We start from the raw sequence: 22,916 nt of genomic DNA on the forward strand, positions 1-22,916 counted from the left end.
TCAGCTGAAGATGAATGTTTGGAAAGACGATCTACACGTTATTGATACATTTACTGAGCCATGTACCTTATAATTATTGTTTACATATATATGCACGCATATACAACAACTCTTATTAATGGAATATACTTTCCCTTATTCCAATCAGTTTGTCATGCATGTTTTGGCGCCAACATGCAATTCATAAATGTTTATTTAAATTGAAGATCTTAATATTGGCATGAGACAAAATTTTTAAAAATTTTTCAAAGTTTTCTTTAACAATTAATAGGATAATATGAGGAACTGAAGAATAATTCCTTTTTCTCTTTTTTTTTTTGAGGATATAATAACTTTGGATTCTTTTCCTCAGTTAAATTTCACATTAATAGTTTAAATTGTGGGATTAAATTAATGATATAAAGCTTTAATTATATATGGAATTATAGAAAAAAGGATCTAAAAGAGTTTCCAAATTTTGAAATAAAATATATCGGCAGGTTACGAGAACTAATTGTAAAGCTATAAAAGATGAGCTCAACTTATTCAACGTTTGTGAGCTCAATTGGAGCAATTGAGACGGGAGTAATGGGAACCTTAGCAGGAGGACCTTCATATTTTATTCCATTTGCAATTTTTGGATACTATAAGACGCGAGCAGATGTTAATGCAGCAACAAACAGAATGATGGAAATAGCAGATTCTTCAAGAAATCCAAGAAAGAATTTTACTAGGAGTATAAAAATGAGAAATACTCAAGAATTTTCAGGACAACAAAATAGCTATTTTTGGATATTGACAATAGTAGCAGTCGCATTAGGGGTTATTGCTATTAGTCTCCTTTCATGTTTGGTTGGAATAACTCCTGATGATGATTATAGAGAATCAAAAAAAAGAAGAAGAAAGTTAATGGAAAATCCTAAAATTACACCAGAGGAATTTGCAGTCACAATGGCTAATTACACTCCCAATGAATATAGATATAGAGAATGGAACCGAATATAAAGTACGAAAGAAAGACAAGAAAAATAGCGTAATGAATAAATTAAATTTATATCTCTTTTTATCTTGGGCCAATTAAGAATATTATTTGATTCCTTTAAACATAATTAATTCAAAAGGTTAATAACGACTACTTGAATGGGGATGAAGAAGTAAAATTCATTAACGCGAAGGCTCTTAAGAATAAATATTGTCATTGAGCCTTTGAAATAATATAAATATACAGTACAAATTTTCTCAAGGATTCATAAGTTTCTCTGGAAAAACTACACAAGGAGCAAGTTCAAACGCCCATATTCTGATAATAGGACCAATCAAAGTAGATGAAATTAAAGCAATAGAAACTCCAAAAGCAGCCTTATACCATTTTGGCTTTAAATCTGACTTAAAATTGCATATAATTCCAAGACAAGTACCAGAAACGAATCCTCCAATATGACCCCAGTGATCAATAGCTGATGATGGGTTTCCCCAAGTAATCAAAATCATAAGTATTCCAAAAAGGAGTATATTAATAACCACTTGTTCTTTGTTTTGTAAAGTATGCCAAAATAAGATTAGTTCTGCAAGTTGTGCTCCAATTAATCCAAAACCTGAGGTGGATGCACCAACTGCTACAACGCAGCTACTTCTAATGGCAACTGAAAAGAGATTTCCAAGAAGTCCTGAAATAAAGTAAATTGTGAAATTAAGAATTCTTCCATATTTTACTTCGCATGATAAAGAAAGTCTTATCTGAAATATTATATTAAAAACAATATGCCAAATTGATGCATGTAAAAAAAGACTAACAAGAAGTCTCCATACTTGACCCTCCTTAACTAATGAGGGAACACTGGCTTGGAATTTTATTAAAGTCGTCCTAAAAGGTTAAAAAAGGAAACCGAGTTACAATAATTCAAAATTTAATGATTGTTTGTTTTAAACTTACACAAATGGAGATAATGCATAAGACCCAACAATACAAGTAGCTATGTATACAATAAATTGAACAAGGCTTATCCAAATAATACTATGTTTCCAAGTGATTCCAGGGAAAAACAAATCAACAAATCTTAAGCTAGGCCCTGGATCATTGTTATTAAAGCTTCTACCACTTTGGCTTCTGCTATCTCTTTGGGGAGGTAAATCAGAAAGTCTGTGTATATTTGACATCTTAAGATTCAATATTTATTTTCCTTTTTTTTTGTTGAATTGCTGTTGTAATTGTTTATTTTGAATTAATTATATATCCATTAATAGATAATATTAGTTTTGAAGTTTAATATATTTTTGTATGATAAACTCTCCAAGTACCTGTTGCTATAAAAAAATGATTTTAAGTTCCAATTACTTTAATTAGTTTGTAATTGTTGCATTTGAGAGCTTAAAAGAAGATTGGGTTGTCTCTTATAGTGTAACGTATTTATTTAAATTTAATATCTGTGTATATATAATTTGGCCACTAAAGGTAGCAATTAAAGTTACTTCCTAAGTAATAGTTACAGAATTATAAATCTGCAATAACTTTACACTACAAAGCCCTCAAAATACCTTAATCTCCTATTTAAATTCAGGAGAATAAAAGGGATTCACCAGATTTATTTTTATACGCTTCTAATAAGTAGTAATCAAATTTTTTCTTTAAAATCCTTTTCTGTTTTTACAATGATTTGCCTTTAATATTATTATTTCTACCGCCGTTGGCGCCAAAAGCCTGGCGCCTTACGGCTGGGTATCGAGTTTTTGTAAAACAGTAAAAATGAAATCAGAAACAAAAAAAAAAGAAGAGGGGTTTATGTTGTGAGGATAATGTGGGACACAATATAAAGATTAAGAACATAATATTTGCTTTATTAGGGGAGATTAGGTTGTTCGCACGCTTGTGTTATGAATATATAATTTATGTAAATCAGTTGCAAGTCTTTACAAATCTGAAAGTTAGGCTCGTTCTAAATCCTCTTTTAATGGTAGAGTTAGGGCTTAAATGAGGAAAATCTTTAATATTAATAACGTTATGGTTTTCTAGATCGTCTTGGTGCCTGAAATTCGAGATTTGAGTAGAATTATAAATATTAGAAATAGAACTGGTAAATAGGTAAAGCTTACCTGGATGAAATTCCATGTAGAAGTTGAGTATAGCATAGATCTTGAAAGACTAGTAGGCTGAGTTTGGGGACAATAAGTGAGAATAGAGGGAATTTGTTTTCTTGAGTATCAAGAGAGGGATTCCAAAAATCGAATAAAGTGTCAGATTCTAATGAGATGATTGCGACTCTTGGGTAATAAAGAGGGCCATCCTTGTGAGGAAGAATCCCTTTGTATTGTTCATATTGATTGATTAGTACATGGTTTGGAGTTTCTTCTTTTGAAAATATATTGTAATCTACTAAAGATTGAGAAATAGATTCTAACCATTCAGGTAAATCTTTCTGATTAACAATTCCTGATTCAGAGACTGTTCCTCCCCATACTTGAGTTTGTCTTCCGTTCAATTTTACATTTAGAAATGAGGATCTTGAGATATTCTCTAGTAATGTCTTTTCCTGTTCTGGAGTAATCCAATCTAAACATTCAAAATAATATAAATAAATGATAAGTTTATGAACTCTAAATAACAAAAAAATAGGATAAATGGGTAGATTTACTTACTTTGAATACAGTATACACTGGGGAATTGGGATGGAATTGGCTTGATTTCCTTACATATATTTGGCCTAATGGTACCGAGTTTAATGTACTCTATAGGCTTAGAGTGAACAATAGAAACACTTCTTTCGATATTCTGACCAAGTTCCTCCTTTCCACTATCCTTAATCTTTTTAATAAGATCCTTAATCATCCATTAGTCTAAGTAAAAGCAGAAATTTGAACAAAAACAAATATTGAAAGATTAGGAGAAAGGCGGGAAAATTTTGAAAGACTTAATTCTAGGAGAAAATCTACAAAACCCTTTGGTGGGTAAGAGAAACTAAAAGTTTGCTATATATAAATGATGTATAAATTACAGAGAACGAAAAGAAGGCAGTCATTCCAAATAGAGTATTATACATCCATCTTGAAAATATAAAGTAATAGTACATTTTTGTACCAGCAAGGTATCTTGACATGAATACCTTGTAAGAAATCCAGCATCCCCATAGAATGGCTCCATATTGAACTAGATTAATAATAAGTATTAAAATTAATCGGTTGGACCATTCTGAATCACTACAGTATCTGAGAGATCCAAGCTTTGAAAAGAAGATCGAATTTACACTTCCAATGAGAAATACAATGAAAAAGTATGTTGAGATTTCAGATCCAAAGTTTGCATTTGTAAATTTACTATACAAAATTGAAGATATACTCCAAATAGCAATGAAAATATTTAAAAACATGAGGCTGTAGCATTGCCTCACAATTTGGTTCTTTAATAATGGAGCTGGACCTCCTCCCAAAGGAGTTAATTTTAAGACGTTCAAAAACATGGAGTTAAGTGAGTTCTCTGGCTATTCTTCAAGTATTTTTGTACAACAGATATTCATTATTTATTATTAAATCAATTTGTTTTTACCTTTATTTCCTATTTATTATTAAAATTAAAAATACTAGTGGCATTTTGGCGCCATACTTTGTTTCTATACCGGCGTTAAATTGAGAGTGTAGAAATTAATATATAAAGTCGATAATGAATGATGAAGTAGAGAAACTTAGGAGACAGGCGGAAATAAGAAAGAGAAGATTGCTTGAGAGGAGCAGTGATAGACTAAAACTCATTTATCCAAATTATGAAGAGTCTGAGAATAATGAGAGCTTGGAGTCAATAGCAGACGTTAGATATGGGGAATCATCAAAATCAAAGCCAATAAGTGAATACGAAAGTAGTATTAATGAGACAAATTCAAGAAAAATAAGCAAAAATGATACATTTTCAGATTTTTCTCAAGAAGAAATTGGTAATCAGAGAGAGAAACAAGATTCAAGATCAGGTTTTAAACTAGTTTCTTATATTGAATACTGGAACCAAAGAGAATTTGAGAAATTTAGGAAGGTTGGTTCATGTATATTGGGAATATTTTTATTTATGATTCACAATTTTGTCCCAGATTCTTGCTTATATCAGTTTTTCTCAGCAAAAATCAGGATCAATTCAATATCTGGAATTGTTTCTTTCATTGTATATCAGTTTTTGGTTTCCCAAGTTTACCTTTACAGTTATTTCAGTATTTTTCTTAACTACTCAGGTTCAAATGATAATGAGAATAAAAAGTGGTATAAATCAATTTTTGGCTGTAATAACACTCAAAAAGTTGACTATTTAGTCATTATGAATAATATTATCCAATTTGCCATTGCAACAAGAAACTTTATTTCAGAGTGGTTTCTTCTTGTCACATTTTACTCTTTTTTTAGTTTTATTCATATCTGTTTCCTTGTTAACTAATTACTTTATTAATTTTCAGTACCGCTTTGCATGCATGCAGTTTTGTATTAAAAATTGCATGCACAAGGATGCGCATCAATTAGATAATAGAGAAAAATAAGATGATAATTTAATATAGAAATTTAATACTTAAAGAAAAAAATTGTTTTTAGATCTATCTAGAACAAGATGTTAGTAATAATTCACCGGAAATGTCTTCATCAAGTTTGGACATGGTCTTCAAAGCATCATCGTTAGATATGAATTCTTCTTCCTTCACCATAGTATTAGTATGGTTAATTGAAATAAGAGGATACAAAGCGTTCATGATCGAGGAGTAAATAGTAGGATTATGTGACTCTTCTTGGCTAAGAAGTTGTTTCATATGCCTTCTTTCTTTAGGCTGAGAAAAGCAAGCAGGGCAATTTTCAGTTATGATTGGAAGTTGAGCTTTTAGAGCAAAGTTTGCAAGATCTTTTTCTCTACAATAAATCATTGGCCTTACTACTCGGACATTATATTCAGGAACAAAATAATTTGCTTTCATTGTATTTAGCTTTCCATTATTCATCAAAGAAAGCAAAAAGCTTTCACAAATATCATCTACATGTTGTCCTAAAGAAAGTACGTTATATCCATTTTTCTTCATACAAGAATATAAAAGTCCCCTCTTCATTCTGGAACAGAAAGCGCAGTAAGATATTTTCTTTTGCTTTTCCTTGACTTTTGCAGCAATATCTACAATTGGGTATGAAATAAAATGGTATTTTACTCCTAATGATTCCATATAAGGTATTAATTTTGATGCATCCATTTCGCTTGTTTGAGGATCTACAGTTGCTGCAGATACTTCAAATTTTACTGGAGCTACTCTTTGCAAAAATAACAAAATGTGAAGCATTGTTAAGGAATCTTTTCCTCCAGATACTGCAACAAGTACTTTATCTCCTTCTCGTATCATATCAAATTTCTTTATTGCTTGTCCAACCTGTTTTCTAATTACTCCAAAGTCATTCGGCTTTGGAAATAATCTCACATTTTCTAATGCATTATTCTTCTTACAACTCTGCTTCTCAAAATCTTCTATTTCCTGCTTTTGTTTCTGCCTAGTTGATTCCTTGGTATTGCCGCCAAATTCAAAAGATTCAGAGTTTGCATGCATGCAATTTAATGTGGACAGTGTATCCGGTATAGAAATATTATTATTATTATTTTTACGTAATAAATGAATAATGTTTTGAATGTATTTTGGTGTAATGAACCATCTTAGATTTGATTCAGAAAGGAGTTCAAAGTCATTGATATTGGACAAATCACTTGAGTTTATTGAATTATTGAAGTGTTGGTTATTTTGATATATGATTTCTTTAAATGCAGAATCGAGTTTGAATTCTTTTTCATAAGCTTGGTTTGAATGGCTTTTAGAGTTTACAATAATATCTTCTAAATTTCTCACGATTTCATTAGCCATTTCAAAATTTCTTTCAAAGATTGGCTCACTATTTGACAATAATTTTGATTCATTATTTAAGGAACTTTTAGAGCCTAATTGGTCAAACTTATCAAAATAGAATTTTCCAATAGAATCTCCTAACCATCTTCTATGTATTTTATCTAGAGATTTCCATTCTGATCTATGCCTCCAAGTTCCTAGTGATTCTTCAAAAATATATAAAGGAAGGAATTTCCATCCATGTTTTGCAATCCAAATAACTGATTTTATTATATAATCCACGGTCTCTAAATTGTCGGACCAATGTAATGAAATTCTAGTGAATCCTGGTCTAACAGATTCTATACCTCTTACAACTAGATCTTGATAAAGCTGTCTAGTTTTTTCTTTGTCAAATCCCAGTAGCCTTTGTGAATAAGGGCCAGCACAAGAACAACCTCCTCTAGACTGTATGCCAAATAAATCATTCAATAAAGAGCATACAAAGTTATAGTGGAGATAAAAGTCATTTCCTTCATTATCTAAAATAGTAACTATCTTTGAGTTATTTTCAGAAACAAAGTCTAATTTCACTTGGTTATTTTCAAAATTAAATGGCTTAATTAGAAATGAAATTATTGGAAGACTCGTAAGATATTGTCCATTCTTAAGTTCTTGATTTTCAATTATTAATTCTTCAAATCCTAAAATATCAATTTTTGGTCCATTTTTTTGATTAAATTGACTCCATTCAAAAATTACCCTTTCAAATAATACTCTTTCTTTCGATTGTTTAAGATATTGTGGAACTTTCATATCCAGTTTCATAACCATTCCTAGACGAGAAATTCCAAGAATATCTGAAGTCCCAGATTCCTCTCTTTCTTCCTTATTTAGTATATATTCGTGGTCATCCATGGACACAAAAAAGACACTGTTTCCTCCAGGATCAGATGGTTTCTCAGATAATAGTAATTCTCTCTTAATAATTAAGACTCCAGGAGTAGATGGGCCTCCTAGAAGTTTATGGGAAGAAAATACACCGACATCTACATATCCTTGAGGATTTAAAGGTGGAGACATATTTGGTCTTGTATGAGGAGCCGTTGCAGCAAAGTCTACAATAGTAATTCCTCCATACTGATGTGAAATTGTTGATATTTTTGTATAGTCATTAAGCCTTCCTGAAATATTAGATCCAGCAGAAATTAACAATATTGGAATATTTAAAATATTGTTGTTTTTTAACTTGATGAGCTCATCCTTTAGGTTAGGGATATCCACTTCTCCTCTTTTGTTTAAATTCAGATATACTAAACTAAATGATAACTTGTACTTTAAATCATTATGTAAGGCTTTAAAACCTTGCGAATATCTCTTAGAATATTCAATAAAAGGTAAGAATAAAGAATGATGAGATGAAGGATCAACCATAAAAGTGATTCTATAATGATCCATATTGTCTTCATTCTGTGTAGAATCAGATTTACTTTGGAAATCCTTTTCTCTGTGATTTTTATTAAAATGTCTTCTAAATGCAGCTTCAGTATCATACTGAGTTTCACAACTGACACATTTAAATGACTTCCATCTATCCTGAATAACATTAACAGAAATATCTTTAAATAAATTCTGGTTAATATAACTTGTTTTAAACTTTTTAATAATGCTAATCCAGTAAGATGCATCCATTATTTTAAGAAACTTGGAAACTGCTCCTGTTGAACCTTGTCCAACGAATATGATAGCATCCTCAGGATTTCCACCAATAAACTGCCTTACAGATTCTCTTGCCTCATAAATAAACCAAGTGCTTTGTCTTGCATTATTAGATGCAATACTATGAGTATTACCATAATATGGAGCAACATCTTCTTTCAATGAATCTTCAATAAATCTCAAACTTCTTCCTGATGCAGTCCAATCAGAATATACCATATTTCTAAGACCAAATGGAGTCTTTATTGGACAAAGTTCCCCAATGATGTTTTCCCTAATAAACTCGCAGTACTTTTCAAATTCATCGTTTTGTTGATCAACCTGCATAAAGTGATTCTCCATTTAGATTCGGAATTTTAGACTATTTTAGTTTAAAAAAGCTACGTTACATGACAAAAAAACTTGAATTTTTTTAAAGAAATTCACCACCTTTTCCACCCTTATTCTTTTTATTGTCCCTCCAATATTTCAAATTTTGACTATTAATTAGTCAATTTTCTCATATTTTAATTTACCTATACTGTAGTGGGCGGGCAAAATGGGCACAATTTGGCGCCATATAGATTTGTATTATTTTATTAAATCAAGTATAGATAAATTGATTGGAGTATAAAATTGGTTAATAATAAGGAGGGTTCAAAGGAAAATAGTAGTATAACAGGTGATTGTAGTTGTATGTGCTAAATAGTTGAATATGTCAGAGGAATTGAAGTTTAATGGTCAGGATGCACCAAATGAGGAGATCCACGAAAAGAAGGATGAAGACCAAGTGGGGATGACTTTCAGTGAGAGAGAGGCTAATATGAATCAAACAGCGGAGTGTGAAGAATATTTGGAGGATGAGGAGTATTACGAGGAGGATGAAGATGAACTGAATGCAAGTTTAGACCCGGAATTATTATTAGAGGAGGGTAGAAAGTTAAGAAAAAAGAAGAAGTTTGATGAAGCCATTGTAAAGTTATATTGGGCCATGACTAATAGGATGAATCTTTTGAACATAACTGAAGAAAGTGGGATAGACCCAAGACTTTCAGAATACTACTTGATTTATGCGGATGTATTATTTGAGAAAGAGGAGAATTCAACCAATTTTTTCTCAAAGAGAAATGAGCAGGATACAATGAATTCATTTTCATCATCTTCATCATCTTCATCATCTTCGTCATCTTCGTCATCTTCGTCATCTTCGTCATCTTCGTCATCTTCGTCATCATCTTCGTCATCATCTTCGTCATCATCGTCTTCATCTTCAGACCCAACGTTTATAGAGTCAACCGTAATGAATATGGCAAACAACAGCGTAGCCGAGGCTACAGACGAGGAAGTAGCATGGGAGAACTTTGAAGCTGCAAAGTTAGCTTATATTAAGTTGATATATTTGAAGAAGAGGGGAGATTACGATGCATATTGCCAAGGAATAATTCCTGAGTATTTAGCTAACTTGTTTTCATCTAATGAGTTGAACGATGGAAAGTTTGAGGAGCTTTTGAGAGAAGTTTGTAGTTGCAATTCCGAGGAAAGATCGAGAATTCCAGATAAAGATATCACAGATTTATCGTATGTTTTTATAAGACTAGGAGACATTTTACAGCTAGCTGAAAAGTATTACGAAGCATCAATAGAATACAAAAATTCTCTATTTATCTTGGAAACATTCAAGTTGCCAGAAGATACGACTGAATCTTCATTAATATGTTTGGCACAAAGTACTTTATTTTCGGGCAAAATTAAAGACTCAAAATATTTATTCGAGAGAGCTTTAAATTTAGTTAGAAATCACTTTGAAGGGAAGAACGGAATGACTGCGCCTACAGATCCCCAACAAATTGAAGCTTATAAACTAACCTTGGAAGATTTACAACTTACTTTGGATGATATTAATCGTAAATTGGCTGTGAACCAAGAGGATCAGAAACCTGCTACTGCTATTCCTAAATTAGAAGAGATAAAGAAAGAAAATTCTTTTAATAAAGCTCAACTTCCTGAGAATGAACCTGTTAAAGTTATTAATACGGTTGATATAAATGGAAGCCCTTGTGAAAATACTGTAGATAATAAGAAGAAAAGAAGAATTGATTTATCTAAGGTATAAGAATTAAAACTGAATTATGGCACATTCTAGATTATTGTTATCTAAGAATAAAATTGTTATATCATAATTTATACTATTTAAGAATTAACAATCAATTTATCATTTTTTAATTCATTCATTTAATATTATCTCCCTTCTAGTATTAGTTTAAATCCTTAATAAATAAAATACATTGATGAATTAAATAAAAATTTAGATAATATATTATTAAAATGCTTTTTCTTATTAATATGAAATTTTTTTTGTTTGGTTGATTAATTATGAATTACGTAATAATACGTGGCAATAATATATAGTTTTTTAGTATACCGGTCTATTATCCACAAAAAAATACTACGATTAAAAATTTGAATATATTGCATGCATAAATACATGCAAATAAATATGTTAATATATAAAGTTTGTTTAGAAAGAGAAATCTTTGCTCATTTGGTTGACTAAATTAATTATTGATCTTTTAAATTGAATGGTTTCACTTTGAGTTAGTCCATAGTTATTTTTTTCAAAGGATTGTTGGCAATAATTATTTGAGGAGCTAACTTTATTAAATAATAACGAGGCGAGTTTATCATTTAAGAGGCTTAAATCTTGGAAGTTTATTTGGGAAGTATTAGAGGATATTTCTTTTTTAATTGTTGAGTTATCTTTAATTTGTTCGTTTTGGTATATTTGAAATGTATGTATTTCATCAGAATTTTGATAATTTGTTGCCTTGTTATTATTAATTACAATTTCTAGCTTATTACACATTTTGTCAATAAAGCCATTGACTACCTAAAAATTAATAAGAGATAAAATAAAATTATTAAATTCAAATATAAAACAAAGTTGTTGAGTTTTAAACTTACAGTGAAGGCTTTATCTATTTTCTCAAAAGCAATACGAGTTATTCCTTGATCACTAAAATTCTCATTTTTATTAAACTTTACTAGTTTGTTATCTTTACCACGGAATTGACTTTTTCTGAGTATTTTAATATATTCAGGTTCATAAATCATTCTCATTTCATACGATTAATTTTTTTTTTAATTCCAATATTGGAGTGAAAACATGTGTACAGTTATACAATATTACTATTTTTTTTTTTTTAAATAAGTTATGCAATTATTTATCTATTAATATCAGTTAATTTATAAAGTAAATGCGATTTATATTAATGATTAAAATTTAAATCTTATTGAAAAAATATTTTTTGCTTCAATTATAAATTTGTGATTGTACAATTTTACATAGCAAAATAAAATGCACCCTTTTTATTAGTTGCACCAGATCAAAAAATTTAATGAAATAAAAAAAAGATCATGCAAATAAACTATAAATTCCTTTATTGAAATAACTTAACATTTAATATAAAAGCCATGAGAGGCTGGAAATAAAAATGATTTACATAAGGGATTCTACTTAAATTTCAATAATGGCAAATTTTAAATTTACACGTAATAAAATGCATGACATTGGCGCCTGCGGCATGCACTTTTGTATTGATAATAGCACCGGTATAGGAAAAATTGAGGGGTGTGTAGATAATTTGTGTTAGGAAAAAAACTTCGAATAATTTGACCAATTAAATTATATAATCATAGTAATAATAATAATAATAATTATTATAATTATTATTGTTATTATCAACATTTTATATATCATATAAAAGTTTGGTACTGAATGCAAAATTGAACTAAATATTGGCTGAATGAGGAGGTTTGATGTGGTTCCAATAACCTCTGAATTTAGCGAGAACCCCAATATAACAATAACCTCATTATGTTATGTGCCAGTTATTGGTTACATTTATGCAGGGACTAACTTTGGAGATATTTTACTTTATAAATATGAGGATTTTCATGGAATTCAAAAGAACGATGGAAGCGATGTATTAGGATTCGATTTAAACAAGGATAGAATAGTTGGAAAAGAAAGATGCGTTCGGATTAAGAATATTTCTCAGAAATGCAAAAGAATAGATAAGATATTTCCCATTATATGCTACGATACAGTGGTAAATGATGAAATGGAAAATAGAGTACTTATTGGGGGTGTAATTTTATGCATATGCGATGGAAACTTATTGTATTTGGATTTTAGATTAATAGGAAAAATTAATTTGCTTTGTAAAGGAGTTTCTTCAGTATCAATTTGGAAAGACAGCTTTAATATTAACACTTTTCAAACTAAATTTTGTATTGCAACAAAAAAAAAGATCATTTTTTATAATACATGTCTTTTAGGCGATTTATTGGATATACAAGATATTTTGGAATATGATAATGAGGTTAATAATAATCCTTCAATTCATAATAAAAAGAGATCAAGTCTTGAAAGCCGATCCTCAGTCGTCAAAAATGGAAAAGAATCCACAATTCAGAATGAAGACGCCTCCAAGGGTTATACCTCTGGAGTAAATTCTTGGTTTGGATTTTCTACAAACAATTCCCATTCAAATAATAATAGCAATGGGAACAATAATAATGTTGATAATTCTCATAAAACTTCAGCAAAAGATGAAGTGGGTTACAATGAAGATTATTTATCAAGCATAGAATTTATTAAAGTTGATGAAATCCAGATCCCAAGCAGACTTGCTTCATTTACTGAAAGTATATGTAATATAGAATGGTGTGATAACTGGGTTTGCTTTGTTATTGCAAACACTTACTTTATTATGAACATTGACGATCAGAGTATAAATGATATATTGAATTTGGACCAGTTGGGAAACAATTTTCAGCCCCAAATAATTATTCTACCAGAACAAGAGTTTATGTTGACTTGTCAGGATAATTTAGGAGCATTCTTTAGCTTTAGTACTTTGGAGCCATCTCCAAAATCAATGATTCAGTGGCCATCTGAAGGTCTTACAGGGGTAGTACTTTCATCTCCTTATCTTCTTGGAGGAACTAAGAGTGGGATTATTCAAATCTATTCACTGGCAAATTATGATGCCAACCCATTGATTAAAGAAAGTAAGACTAGTAATAATAGTTCAAGCCTTAGATCTACAAATGAATTATCATCAGTTGGAGGTAACAACAGAGGATTTTCGAATAATAATAGTCACAACAGCGTCCAAACATTGCAACTTGATGATGAAATTACCTGTATTTCAACTGGAGGAACTTGTGAAGGCATATTTTTCGGTCCCTCATCAGTCATAACAGCTCCTTTGGGCCCTATGGTAGTGGTTTCAACCAAAACAAAGATATACGCTCTTACTCCAATTCCAATTGAGGAGTCCATCTTTGGACTTGTGAATAGAAGTCAAGGAAAGCAAGCATTAAATGTGTTGAGAACTTATTGTAATAGTAATGATTTATTATACAATAGTTTATTATATAAGACTCAATGTTTAATTGGGTGGTTTGAGTTCAAGAATTTACAATTTGAAAAGGCTTTTCAATCTTTCAAACAGGCACATATTGATCCAAGAGTTTTAATAATATTATTCTGGAAGGATCTTATTCCAATAGAGTGGGACCTCAAGTACTCAAATGGTTCATTGTCAGATTTGTATGAATATGCAAAGCTACCATGGATGAATTCAAAAGGAAATCTTTCTGAAGATTTATCACCAGATGTTAAGTTTCACGAATCCTTGCTAAAGTCTGTCTTAAGGAAGAAGGGTCTTAACAAGCTGCCTCCAAGTATTGACTTATTTGTTCGGAGCTTATTACTGAATAAATCTGAATTCAATAGTAATTTACAGATAAACATAGAAGGAGATGTGGAAAAGATTGACGAGTATATTTATTTTGCCAATAAGTCATTTAAGATGTTTCTATTGTCTGAGAGAGGAAAATATACTTCTAACATAGAGAATTCGAAAGATAATTTTCACCAAATTGGAAAGCAAAGCGAAATTCAGAAAAGTTATTCAACTGGAAAGATTATGGACATTGCTATTATTAAGTTAATAATTAATGAATTCAATTGCAAGTACAAGAGAAGCCAAGATATTTCCTTGAGTAATAGAATCATTTTAAATTTACTAGAAATAGATTCTGAACAAAAGTTTAATGATAAGGGCAATAAAGATTATTATTTAAAACAAGAAGAGATAATGGAAAGCGAGATTGAAGATGAAGATGAGTTAATGAACAAAAAAGTTTTTAGGAATGTGTTTACAGAATTCACTGTTGATGAGTACGAAGAATTTCTTTTAAGTAGTGGAAGATACGATATATTGGCAATTCTACTAGCTTATAATTCTTCTTACTTGAGATCTCTAGAGATTTTAGAAAATATGGTAAACTCTTCAGACAAGAGTTCTTTGGAGGCATATTCAAGCAATAATTCGAATTTTATTAATACTTATTTGATAATTTTTCAAGTATTATTGCATTTATGTAACTCAGAGATTACTCCAATACATATTCAAGCTAACTTATTAAAACGATATTCAAGATTTATTCTTGATAAGTTTGACATTTGTCCAATAGATCGTTTATTTACTTTAAAACCCGTTGATAAGTTTCCACTTACAATAGATGAGATACTTGGATTATTTAATTTATTACCAACAATGGCTTCAAATCGCCTAACTAAATCTTATTTGGAGACGATAATAGCAACTCAAGGTGATAATATAGAATTGAAACATAAAATAAATTTGATTGAGATTTATATTAATGATATATCAACAAGTATTGAAACTGGCATTCATAATTTAATTGGAGATGGATCAAATTATATTAATCTTTTTAATGATAATTTTAGGCCTTCCAAGCTGGCCATTATGCTTGAAGATCTAGAAGATTTTGATACTGAGATTCTAGTAAAACACATTTCTTTTAACAGTCATTTTAAATATAAAGTTCATGATAACATTATTATTGAGTACATAATAATTTTATTCAGAAGTAACAGACATAATCAAGCTTTAAATTATATAATTAATGTTTTAGAGAATATTGAATTGGCAGAAATTTATACTTTGGCTCAGATTTATCATAATAAATATGCTATTCAATCCGATAATATGAATTTAAAAGTTAATGTAATAGAAAAATCAGAATTTGAGATATCCTTTCAAAATTACCAGCAAAACAATTTAATTAAAGATAGTAAACAAGCATATCGTAAATTAAAATTTTTTACAGAATTTAAACTTTGGAAGATTTTCAAGGACGAGTACTCCAACATTTCGAGTCCAATACAACAAAACAATACGGGAGATTTAGAAATGAATTCTTGGCTTGAAATTCTGGATATTTCTCATAATGAGTTATCACTAATTTCAGAAGAATATAATAAAGTTAAAGATATTAACGAGCAGAGTAATTATATGAAATTGATAAATAAGTTAACATCTTTAAATGGAGATAGGAATCTTCAAAACATTTATAGTTATGGTTCAATGGATTCTAATGGAGAAATAATAGCTTTAGTGAAAATCTTGATAGAGTCTTGGAGGTCTTGTATACAAGACAGGTCTATCGAAAAGGCAGAAAAACTTCAAAATTCAACAATTAATATCTTAAACAAATATTCATTTCATCCCGATATATCCATTGGAAATATTCTTCAAGTTATTCCAAAAGAATGGCCTTTATTAAAGATGATAAATTTCTTAAAGAATAGTCTTGTATCATCAATACATAATCAAACAAGTAAGTCAATTTCAACAAATTTATCTGCAATTTCCTTTCTAAGATTATACGAAAAATGGTCAAATACTCGATCTAACCATGTCACAATTACTCAAGATATGATTTGCCATGTGTGCTCACTAAAATTGGGTAATAAACCCTGTGCTCTATATCCAAACGGTTCATGCGTTCATACTCATTGTTTATCTAACGAGTATTATTCATTCAACTCTTATTAATTCCAAAAAAAAAGAAACCCCCCTTCCTCTACAGTGAATAATTCTCGAAAGTAAAACTTCCACAAATATATTAATTCAAATAATTTTTATTATATTACGTGTTTCCACATAATTATGCATGTATGCATGCAGATAATAAAAGGTATTATTTTTTTTTTATTCAGGGTTTGGCGCCATTGAAATATTGAGCAAATCTGGATTATTAAATATGGAATATGTATTGGAAGAAAGAGGGAAAATAAATAAAGCAAGACAAAGAAAAAGAGGATGGAGATGATAATAAAGTTCTGTATTCAGATTATTTATTAAAGTTTTCTGTTATTATATAGTTTTTGCCAAATTAATCTGAAACAAGATATATCTGCTATTATTTATTTTCAGGAAGGAAGAGTAAAATGAGTGGCGTAAATAGTTTGGGAAGAAAGGTGTGGGACAAGGAGTTTTATAGCAAGAGTAAAGAGGAGAGGGATCGGATAAGGAGCCTTGAGAATGCGGAGCACGAAAAAAAGCTTGAAAAAAAGGAGGAAATTTCTGAAGAGGATGCAAAGAAAATGAGGGAAATGTACTTGGATATATCAAAAAATGTTGGATTATCGAAGAGTCATACGTCTGGTGATGATGTAAGAAAAAATATTTCAGGATATTGGTGTGAAGTTTGTAATCTAGGTTTTAACGATTCCCATTCCTGGATACGTCATTTAAATAGTCAAAGTCATAATCAGAAGATGGGAACTTCCTTATATGTAGAGAAGAAATCACTTGAGTCTGTAAAAAGGCGACTTTCTGAGTTAATTCATGATTATGATCATGGATTAGGAATATTTAGTAAACATAATAAAAACGAAAGTAAAAATGGAGTTTACGGACAAGGAATAAAAGGAGGAAATAAGGTAAAGGATAAAGATAGGGTATCATCAGAAGAGGAAAATATGTCGGAAGATGAAACTAAGAATCAAATGCTCCAATACAACTTCCCATCAAGCTTCTCATAAGAGTTTATGTTCCTATTTTTTGAAATATTATAAGGCAAGAACAATGTTATTATTATTGTTATTGCTGCCACTATAGCTTTTGCTTGCAATTGAATTGCTTTTTAATAAGTTCAAAAGATTTATTCCATTTCCGAATATAGTGTTAAATAAGTTAGCAAAAGCTATAATAAAAATTAATGAAACCAAGCAACCAAGGATAAGTGTATATTTAATATTTTTCCACCAAAACTTATTCTTAACTTTGATAGAATCTTGTAAGAATGATTCTGTCTCGTCTTCAAGAACTTCAGCTTGTCCATCTAATGCTTGAAGAATTCCCTTTAAAACATTACACAATTTTTAAGTTATAATAAAAAGAAAGAATATTTAACTTACTTTGTTGTTTAACAGAATTTGGATGTTATTTTGTATTGTACCCGCAATTTCTTTTGCTGAATCTTCTAACTGAACAATCTTGTCAAAGTTCTCAAAGTCATCATATTGTGAAACAAGACTTTTAATATCTTCCTTAAAGTTTTTAATCCCATTCAGCTCGTTTATTTTATTAGGCATATTTTCATTTATTCTTTCAATTCTCAAAGTAGATTTGTTTAATTCTCTTAAATATGAGTAAATTAACCTTTCCGGATATTTCTCATTCTTACAGCATACTGAATATGCAATTTTTCCCTTATCTAAAGGAGGTATCCATATATAAAGTTTCCACTCCATTTCTTCAAATTTTATATTCCTTTCAATTCTTGGATTTAATATCTGAATATTATTATTTTTATTTAATTCATCTATAAAAATCTCGTTAATCTTTATTTTAAATAAAGTTTTTCATCCTTTTCCCTAGTCCCAAATATACCAAACATAAAATTAATTATTTATGTTTTCTTCTCTTTTTTTTCCTCCTTTTATTTTTGAATAATATAATTCAATATATTACTAAACTTACCTTATCTTTAAGTGAACTTGAGACTCTATCAAACCAGGAAAAAATAATAATACTTTTATTAATGGATCCAATTCCTGTAAAGATTAGGTTCTTGTTTCGTGTTGGGAAAGTCTTTAAACCAAGCATTCTTTTATTTTTTTTTACTTTAAATATTATTTATTTTGTTATTTTATATCAAAAACATATTTTTTTTCAATAATTGATGTATTAATAAGCAATAATTATCCCACATCATTTTGCATGCAAAAGTCCCTTTTCAATAATATATTTATATATACGTAATATATATATATATATATATTGCAAATCTTGCTTCAAATTTATTCAATTTTTCTAAAATAAATATATTTTAACAATTTATTTCCTAATCTAGAAATTCAACAATTCTAAAACCAAGTCAAAATCAGACTCACAATAACTCACATAAAAAGAAAAAATGTTAAATTCTTACCGCCTAAATATTATATCATTCATTTTATAATAATCCCACATTCTTATTTCAGATTATTTTTTAAATACATGTAAAAGGAAAAGGCGGGCATTCCATGCATTTAATTTAATTAAAATAATAATTTTTATAACAATTAATAATTACGTGGGAAAAAAAAAATTAGGAAATAAATATATACAAATAAAATAATAAATTAAAAAGTAAAATAATTAGTAAATAATATAAGAACAAAAGATCAAGTAAAATAAATATTAATGGTAGAGAAAGAAGTGAAAAAAGAAACAAGGTCTAAAGAGGAGATTATAGAAAGCATATTAAAATTACAGAATGAAATATCAGGTAGGTTTTAAAAATATACAACAGAAATAATATACAAACAAATAAGTAATTTAATATATAAAAACAAATTTAATAACTAAATATTTTTTCTTTTCTTTTATAGAATTAAAATCAAATTTAGACAAATTAGAATCTGATAATAAGTTGTTAAATGAAGAAAATGCTATATTAGAAAACCAGTTAAAGACTTAATTTAAACTAATTGATTAAAGTATAATTATTATAAGTAGAATATTGGAAACTAAAGATATAAAAAGAAAATCATCAAACTATTTTTTTTTTTTTTTCTTTCAATTTAATTTTAATTATTGTAGGAAATAGGTACAACTAATAGTCCATTTTTTGACTCTTTAATAGAATTCCATCTGCCAAGTCTATGTTCTTGTCCAATAGCAGCAACAATAAGCTTATCAGAAACAGAAATATCATTAACAAATCCAGAGATTTTGATAGAATTTATAAGAGAGATATTATTATTTTGATTTGACCATTTCCAAGCTTTAATTTCTTGATCATCACTACCAGTGAAAAATAAATCAGTAAAAGGAATACTTTTAATAGAATAAATACCTCCTTTATGTAGATCATTACTAGTAAATAAAGGCTTCTTTTTAAATTGTGACCATATATGTATAGTACCATCTTGTTGACCAGTTATATAATTAACATTATTTAAACAAGATACAGAATCAATAGGAGATTCAATATTTTTGGATAAATCATTGTTGTTATTATTATTACTTGGATAAAATATTAAATGTGAATCAGCAGATAATTTCCATAACCTAGATGTATTATCTTCAGAACCAGTAAAAGGTCTATCTTTCAGAATTATATCACAAGATGTAATTTTATTAGTATGGCCATAATAAGTATTCATATGTGATCTTGATTTTAAACTCCAAACTTTGAGAGATTTATCAAAAGAAACTGAAATAATTTGATCAATATCAGAATTTGGTTCAGAAACTATACCAGTAATTGTATTAGTATGACCATGAAATTTTTCTATACATTTTTGTACTCTATGATCCCATATTCTTATAACTTTATCTTCACCACCACTACAAATAAGATTAGTTTCTTTATGATAACATATTGTTTTAACTTGTTCAAAATGTCCACCACATTCAAAATCTTTTCTACTACCTGGAAAAATAATTTTTTTACCAGTTTCTAAATCCCATTTAATTATAGCACAATCTTTACCACCAGTATATGCAGTTCTTCCATCTTTATCTAAAGTTACACATGTTGGGCTTAATTTGTGACCTTTGTAAAATGTAGAGTCACTTGTAATATTAAAACTATCAGCAATATCTCTTTGTGAGATTTTACCTTCTAATATATTTAAACTTTTTTTAATATCATCATCATCTAAAGCATCAATTTTTTTTAAATATTTTTTTGCTAATGAAACTCTTCTTTCATCATCATTTTCAAAAAAAGTATCTTCTTCATCATCATCATCTTCTTCTTCTCCATTTTCATAATCAGATTCTACATTTGAACCTAAAGTTCTTCCAATAAAATGTGAATTTTTATGATCTTGGTAATCCACACTTTTTTTATTATTTAAAAATGATTCATCATCTGAAGATGATACAATTTCTTCATTTTCATTTTTTTTCTTTCCTTGATTTTTTTTAATTTGTTGAAATTTTCTCTTCATTATTTATTTTAATTATTGTTTAAAATTACACTTATTCTTATTATATATGATTAATCAAAATGAATTTTATTAAACTTTATTTATTTATATCTTTATTATTATTAACTTTTTTTTCCTTTTTTTTAATACTCTAGTTTTTTTTTGACATTTCAGATTCTTTAGTCATTTAATATATTGACAAGAACCCGCCTTTTTTTCAAAAAATATATGGGAATTAAAAAAAAAATTTTTTTTTTTTTTTTTTGGGTACCTTTATATACCGGTATATATAAACTAAAAACTATAATAATTGTAGCGCGATATGCCGCCTAAAGTTACTATTAGAAAATATTAAGATGAATATTTTTGATCAAGAAGAAGAAAAAAAAAAAAAATAATAATAATAATAATAAAGAGATAAATAAAAAGATTAAAATGAAATGTATTTTAATTAGAAATTTAAATATTTTAAGAAACCCCACACTATTTTGTATTGATCTTCTTTTATTTATTATTAATAATCTCTTTTTCTTTTCTTTTCTTTTTTTAATTCCTCTCTAAATATATATAAATATTCTTATTGTTATCTTTTTAATTGAATTTAAATAAATTCAAAGTTATTTATTAGATGAAAAGTAATAAGTATCAAGAATTTGAATCTTTACCAAATTCTTTATTGTTTGAGAAGAAAAGTAAAAGTCAAGTATTAAGACAAAATGATTTAATAACAAATATTGTACGAGATAATTTAGATAATGGGAACAAATTATTCAACGATGAACATGATGTTAATAATTTTGATGATTTACCTTTTGTAATACCTTCAAAGAGAATTATTATTGAATGGCCTTTACATCTTTTGAAGAATTTAAAAGCTTTAGATTTTGAGAATAATGATTTTTCCAAATATGAATTAGAGAATATCGAGATTTGTAAGATAGTGTCAAACAATGTGAGGGAAAAGGGTGCTCAGGAATGGGAGCAGGCCCAGAAGTGTGAGGAAGAGCCGGTTCAGGAGCAAAAGAAAGAGCTGATCCAAGAACTTGAGGAAGAGCCGGTTCAGGAGCAAAAGAAAGAGCCGGTTCAGGAATACAATAAAGAACCGATTCAGGAACAAAAGAAAGAGCTGATCCAAGAACTTGAGGAAGAGCCGATTCAGGAATACAATAAAGAGCCGGTTCAGGAACAAAAGAAAGAGTTGGTCCAAGAACACAATAAAGAAGAGCTGTTCCAGGAGCATGAGCTAGAACAAACCCAGAACCGGAACCGGAACCAAAACCAAAACCAGAGCCAAAAACAACAACTTACCATCCAAAAACAACTTAACATCCAAAAACCCCAACTAAACGTCCAAAAACACCAACTTGAACAAACTAAATTCCCAACAAACTTGAGACTCAAATACATGCAGATCTACATTATGGGAGGATATGCAAAAAAACATTTTCATAATAAAGAACAAAATTCATATAATATCAGAGTTGAAATCAAAAAAAATCAGGAAATTCAAGCAATTAAAGTTATTAATATATTAGAGAAAGATGATATGCACTTTTTTCACCATGGCAATAACATTCTCTCATCATTTCAAAGCAATAATTCTGAGTATCATCGTAAATTTATATCATCACAAATTCAAGCAAATAAAAGGATGTTCAGACTCAATTCTCACCAATATAAACTTCAAATCTTTAAATTCTTAAATATCAAAATCCCAATTAAATGTGATGATCAAATATATCTTTATCTCGGAAATTCTCAGTCAAAACATGAATTTAATGATGTTCAAAAAGATCACCAAATTCACAGAAGAAATGCTATATTACCCATTACAAAACAAAATCTTCTTAAATTAACAAAAGATGGGGGATTTCAGACACTTCTGGAACTTCATGATCATTTTTATACTTTTCAAACTAATATTACCCAACAAAATTCCACTCATTCTTTTTTATCTCAAAATTTCAATCATCCAGATACCTTTATTGGATACATTCTACTATCCATCCAAAAGGCATGAGATGATATATATATATATATATACATATACATATATATTACCACCAAATATTCATCCTAAAAGAAAGAAAAGAAAAAAAAATCTTTTCTTTTTA

At 28.8% G+C, this 22,916-nt stretch overlaps 14 protein-coding genes across 14 annotated transcripts; 6 read left to right on the plus strand and 8 right to left on the minus strand.

Annotated features, from left to right (window-relative positions):
- Positions 1–510: 510 nt before the first annotated feature.
- On the plus strand, positions 511–984 carry cgd3_970 (hypothetical protein, possible 2 transmembrane domains; the record flags this gene model as incomplete). Its single annotated transcript, XM_626677.1, has 1 exon — positions 511–984. The coding sequence occupies one exon, from the start codon at positions 511–513 to the stop codon at positions 982–984; it is 474 nt and encodes a 157-aa protein (XP_626677.1).
- Positions 985–1,218: 234 nt separating this feature from the next.
- On the minus strand, positions 1,219–1,851 carry cgd3_980 (hypothetical protein; the record flags this gene model as incomplete). Its single annotated transcript, XM_001388060.1, has 1 exon — positions 1,219–1,851. A coding segment is annotated over one exon (633 nt), but the record flags the coding sequence as incomplete, so codon positions are not given.
- Positions 1,852–3,065: 1,214 nt separating this feature from the next.
- cgd3_990 (CG6144-like AlkB) lies at positions 3,066–3,608 on the minus strand (the record flags this gene model as incomplete). Its single annotated transcript, XM_626678.1, has 1 exon — positions 3,066–3,608. A coding segment is annotated over one exon (543 nt), but the record flags the coding sequence as incomplete, so codon positions are not given.
- A 294-nt stretch (positions 3,609–3,902) lies between these two features.
- On the minus strand, positions 3,903–4,430 carry cgd3_1000 (hypothetical protein with possible 4 transmembrane domains; the record flags this gene model as incomplete). Its single annotated transcript, XM_626679.1, has 1 exon — positions 3,903–4,430. One exon carries the CDS (start codon positions 4,428–4,430, stop codon positions 3,903–3,905), a length of 528 nt encoding a protein of 175 aa, XP_626679.1.
- Positions 4,431–4,630: 200 nt separating this feature from the next.
- cgd3_1010 (hypothetical protein with 3 transmembrane domains within C-terminus) lies at positions 4,631–5,386 on the plus strand (the record flags this gene model as incomplete). Its single annotated transcript, XM_626680.1, has 1 exon — positions 4,631–5,386. The coding sequence occupies one exon, from the start codon at positions 4,631–4,633 to the stop codon at positions 5,384–5,386; it is 756 nt and encodes a 251-aa protein (XP_626680.1).
- Positions 5,387–5,540: 154 nt separating this feature from the next.
- cgd3_1020 (hypothetical protein) lies at positions 5,541–8,858 on the minus strand (the record flags this gene model as incomplete). Its single annotated transcript, XM_001388061.1, has 1 exon — positions 5,541–8,858. One exon carries the CDS (start codon positions 8,856–8,858, stop codon positions 5,541–5,543), a length of 3,318 nt encoding a protein of 1,105 aa, XP_001388098.1.
- A 352-nt stretch (positions 8,859–9,210) lies between these two features.
- On the plus strand, positions 9,211–10,608 carry cgd3_1030 (uncharacterized low complexity protein; the record flags this gene model as incomplete). The annotated part of the gene is made up of 1 exon (XM_626681.1): positions 9,211–10,608. One exon carries the CDS (start codon positions 9,211–9,213, stop codon positions 10,606–10,608), a length of 1,398 nt encoding a protein of 465 aa, XP_626681.1.
- A 405-nt stretch (positions 10,609–11,013) lies between these two features.
- Positions 11,014–11,358, minus strand: cgd3_1040 (hypothetical protein; the record flags this gene model as incomplete). The annotated part of the gene is made up of 1 exon (XM_626682.1): positions 11,014–11,358. The coding sequence occupies one exon, from the start codon at positions 11,356–11,358 to the stop codon at positions 11,014–11,016; it is 345 nt and encodes a 114-aa protein (XP_626682.1).
- Positions 11,359–12,298: 940 nt separating this feature from the next.
- cgd3_1050 (hypothetical protein) lies at positions 12,299–16,429 on the plus strand (the record flags this gene model as incomplete). The annotated part of the gene is made up of 1 exon (XM_626683.1): positions 12,299–16,429. The coding sequence occupies one exon, from the start codon at positions 12,299–12,301 to the stop codon at positions 16,427–16,429; it is 4,131 nt and encodes a 1,376-aa protein (XP_626683.1).
- A 395-nt stretch (positions 16,430–16,824) lies between these two features.
- cgd3_1060 (U1 like C2H2 zinc finger) lies at positions 16,825–17,421 on the plus strand (the record flags this gene model as incomplete). The annotated part of the gene is made up of 1 exon (XM_626684.1): positions 16,825–17,421. The coding sequence occupies one exon, from the start codon at positions 16,825–16,827 to the stop codon at positions 17,419–17,421; it is 597 nt and encodes a 198-aa protein (XP_626684.1).
- A 27-nt stretch (positions 17,422–17,448) lies between these two features.
- On the minus strand, positions 17,449–17,760 carry cgd3_1070 (synaptobrevin like SNARE; the record flags this gene model as incomplete). The annotated part of the gene is made up of 1 exon (XM_626685.1): positions 17,449–17,760. A coding segment is annotated over one exon (312 nt), but the record flags the coding sequence as incomplete, so codon positions are not given.
- Positions 17,761–17,787: 27 nt separating this feature from the next.
- Positions 17,788–18,132, minus strand: cgd3_1080 (hypothetical protein; the record flags this gene model as incomplete). Its single annotated transcript, XM_626686.1, has 1 exon — positions 17,788–18,132. One exon carries the CDS (start codon positions 18,130–18,132, stop codon positions 17,788–17,790), a length of 345 nt encoding a protein of 114 aa, XP_626686.1.
- A 1,320-nt stretch (positions 18,133–19,452) lies between these two features.
- On the minus strand, positions 19,453–20,826 carry cgd3_1090 (Rrp9p/U3-55K-family snoRNP-associated protein with several WD40 repeats; the record flags this gene model as incomplete). The annotated part of the gene is made up of 1 exon (XM_626687.1): positions 19,453–20,826. A coding segment is annotated over one exon (1,374 nt), but the record flags the coding sequence as incomplete, so codon positions are not given.
- Positions 20,827–21,430: 604 nt separating this feature from the next.
- Positions 21,431–22,822, plus strand: cgd3_1100 (hypothetical protein; the record flags this gene model as incomplete). The annotated part of the gene is made up of 1 exon (XM_626688.1): positions 21,431–22,822. One exon carries the CDS (start codon positions 21,431–21,433, stop codon positions 22,820–22,822), a length of 1,392 nt encoding a protein of 463 aa, XP_626688.1.
- Positions 22,823–22,916: the final 94 nt, after the last annotated feature.

This window comes from Cryptosporidium parvum, chromosome 3, assembly GCF_000165345.1.
Source record: "Cryptosporidium parvum Iowa II chromosome 3, whole genome shotgun sequence".
NCBI lineage: Eukaryota > Apicomplexa > Conoidasida > Eucoccidiorida > Cryptosporidiidae > Cryptosporidium > Cryptosporidium parvum.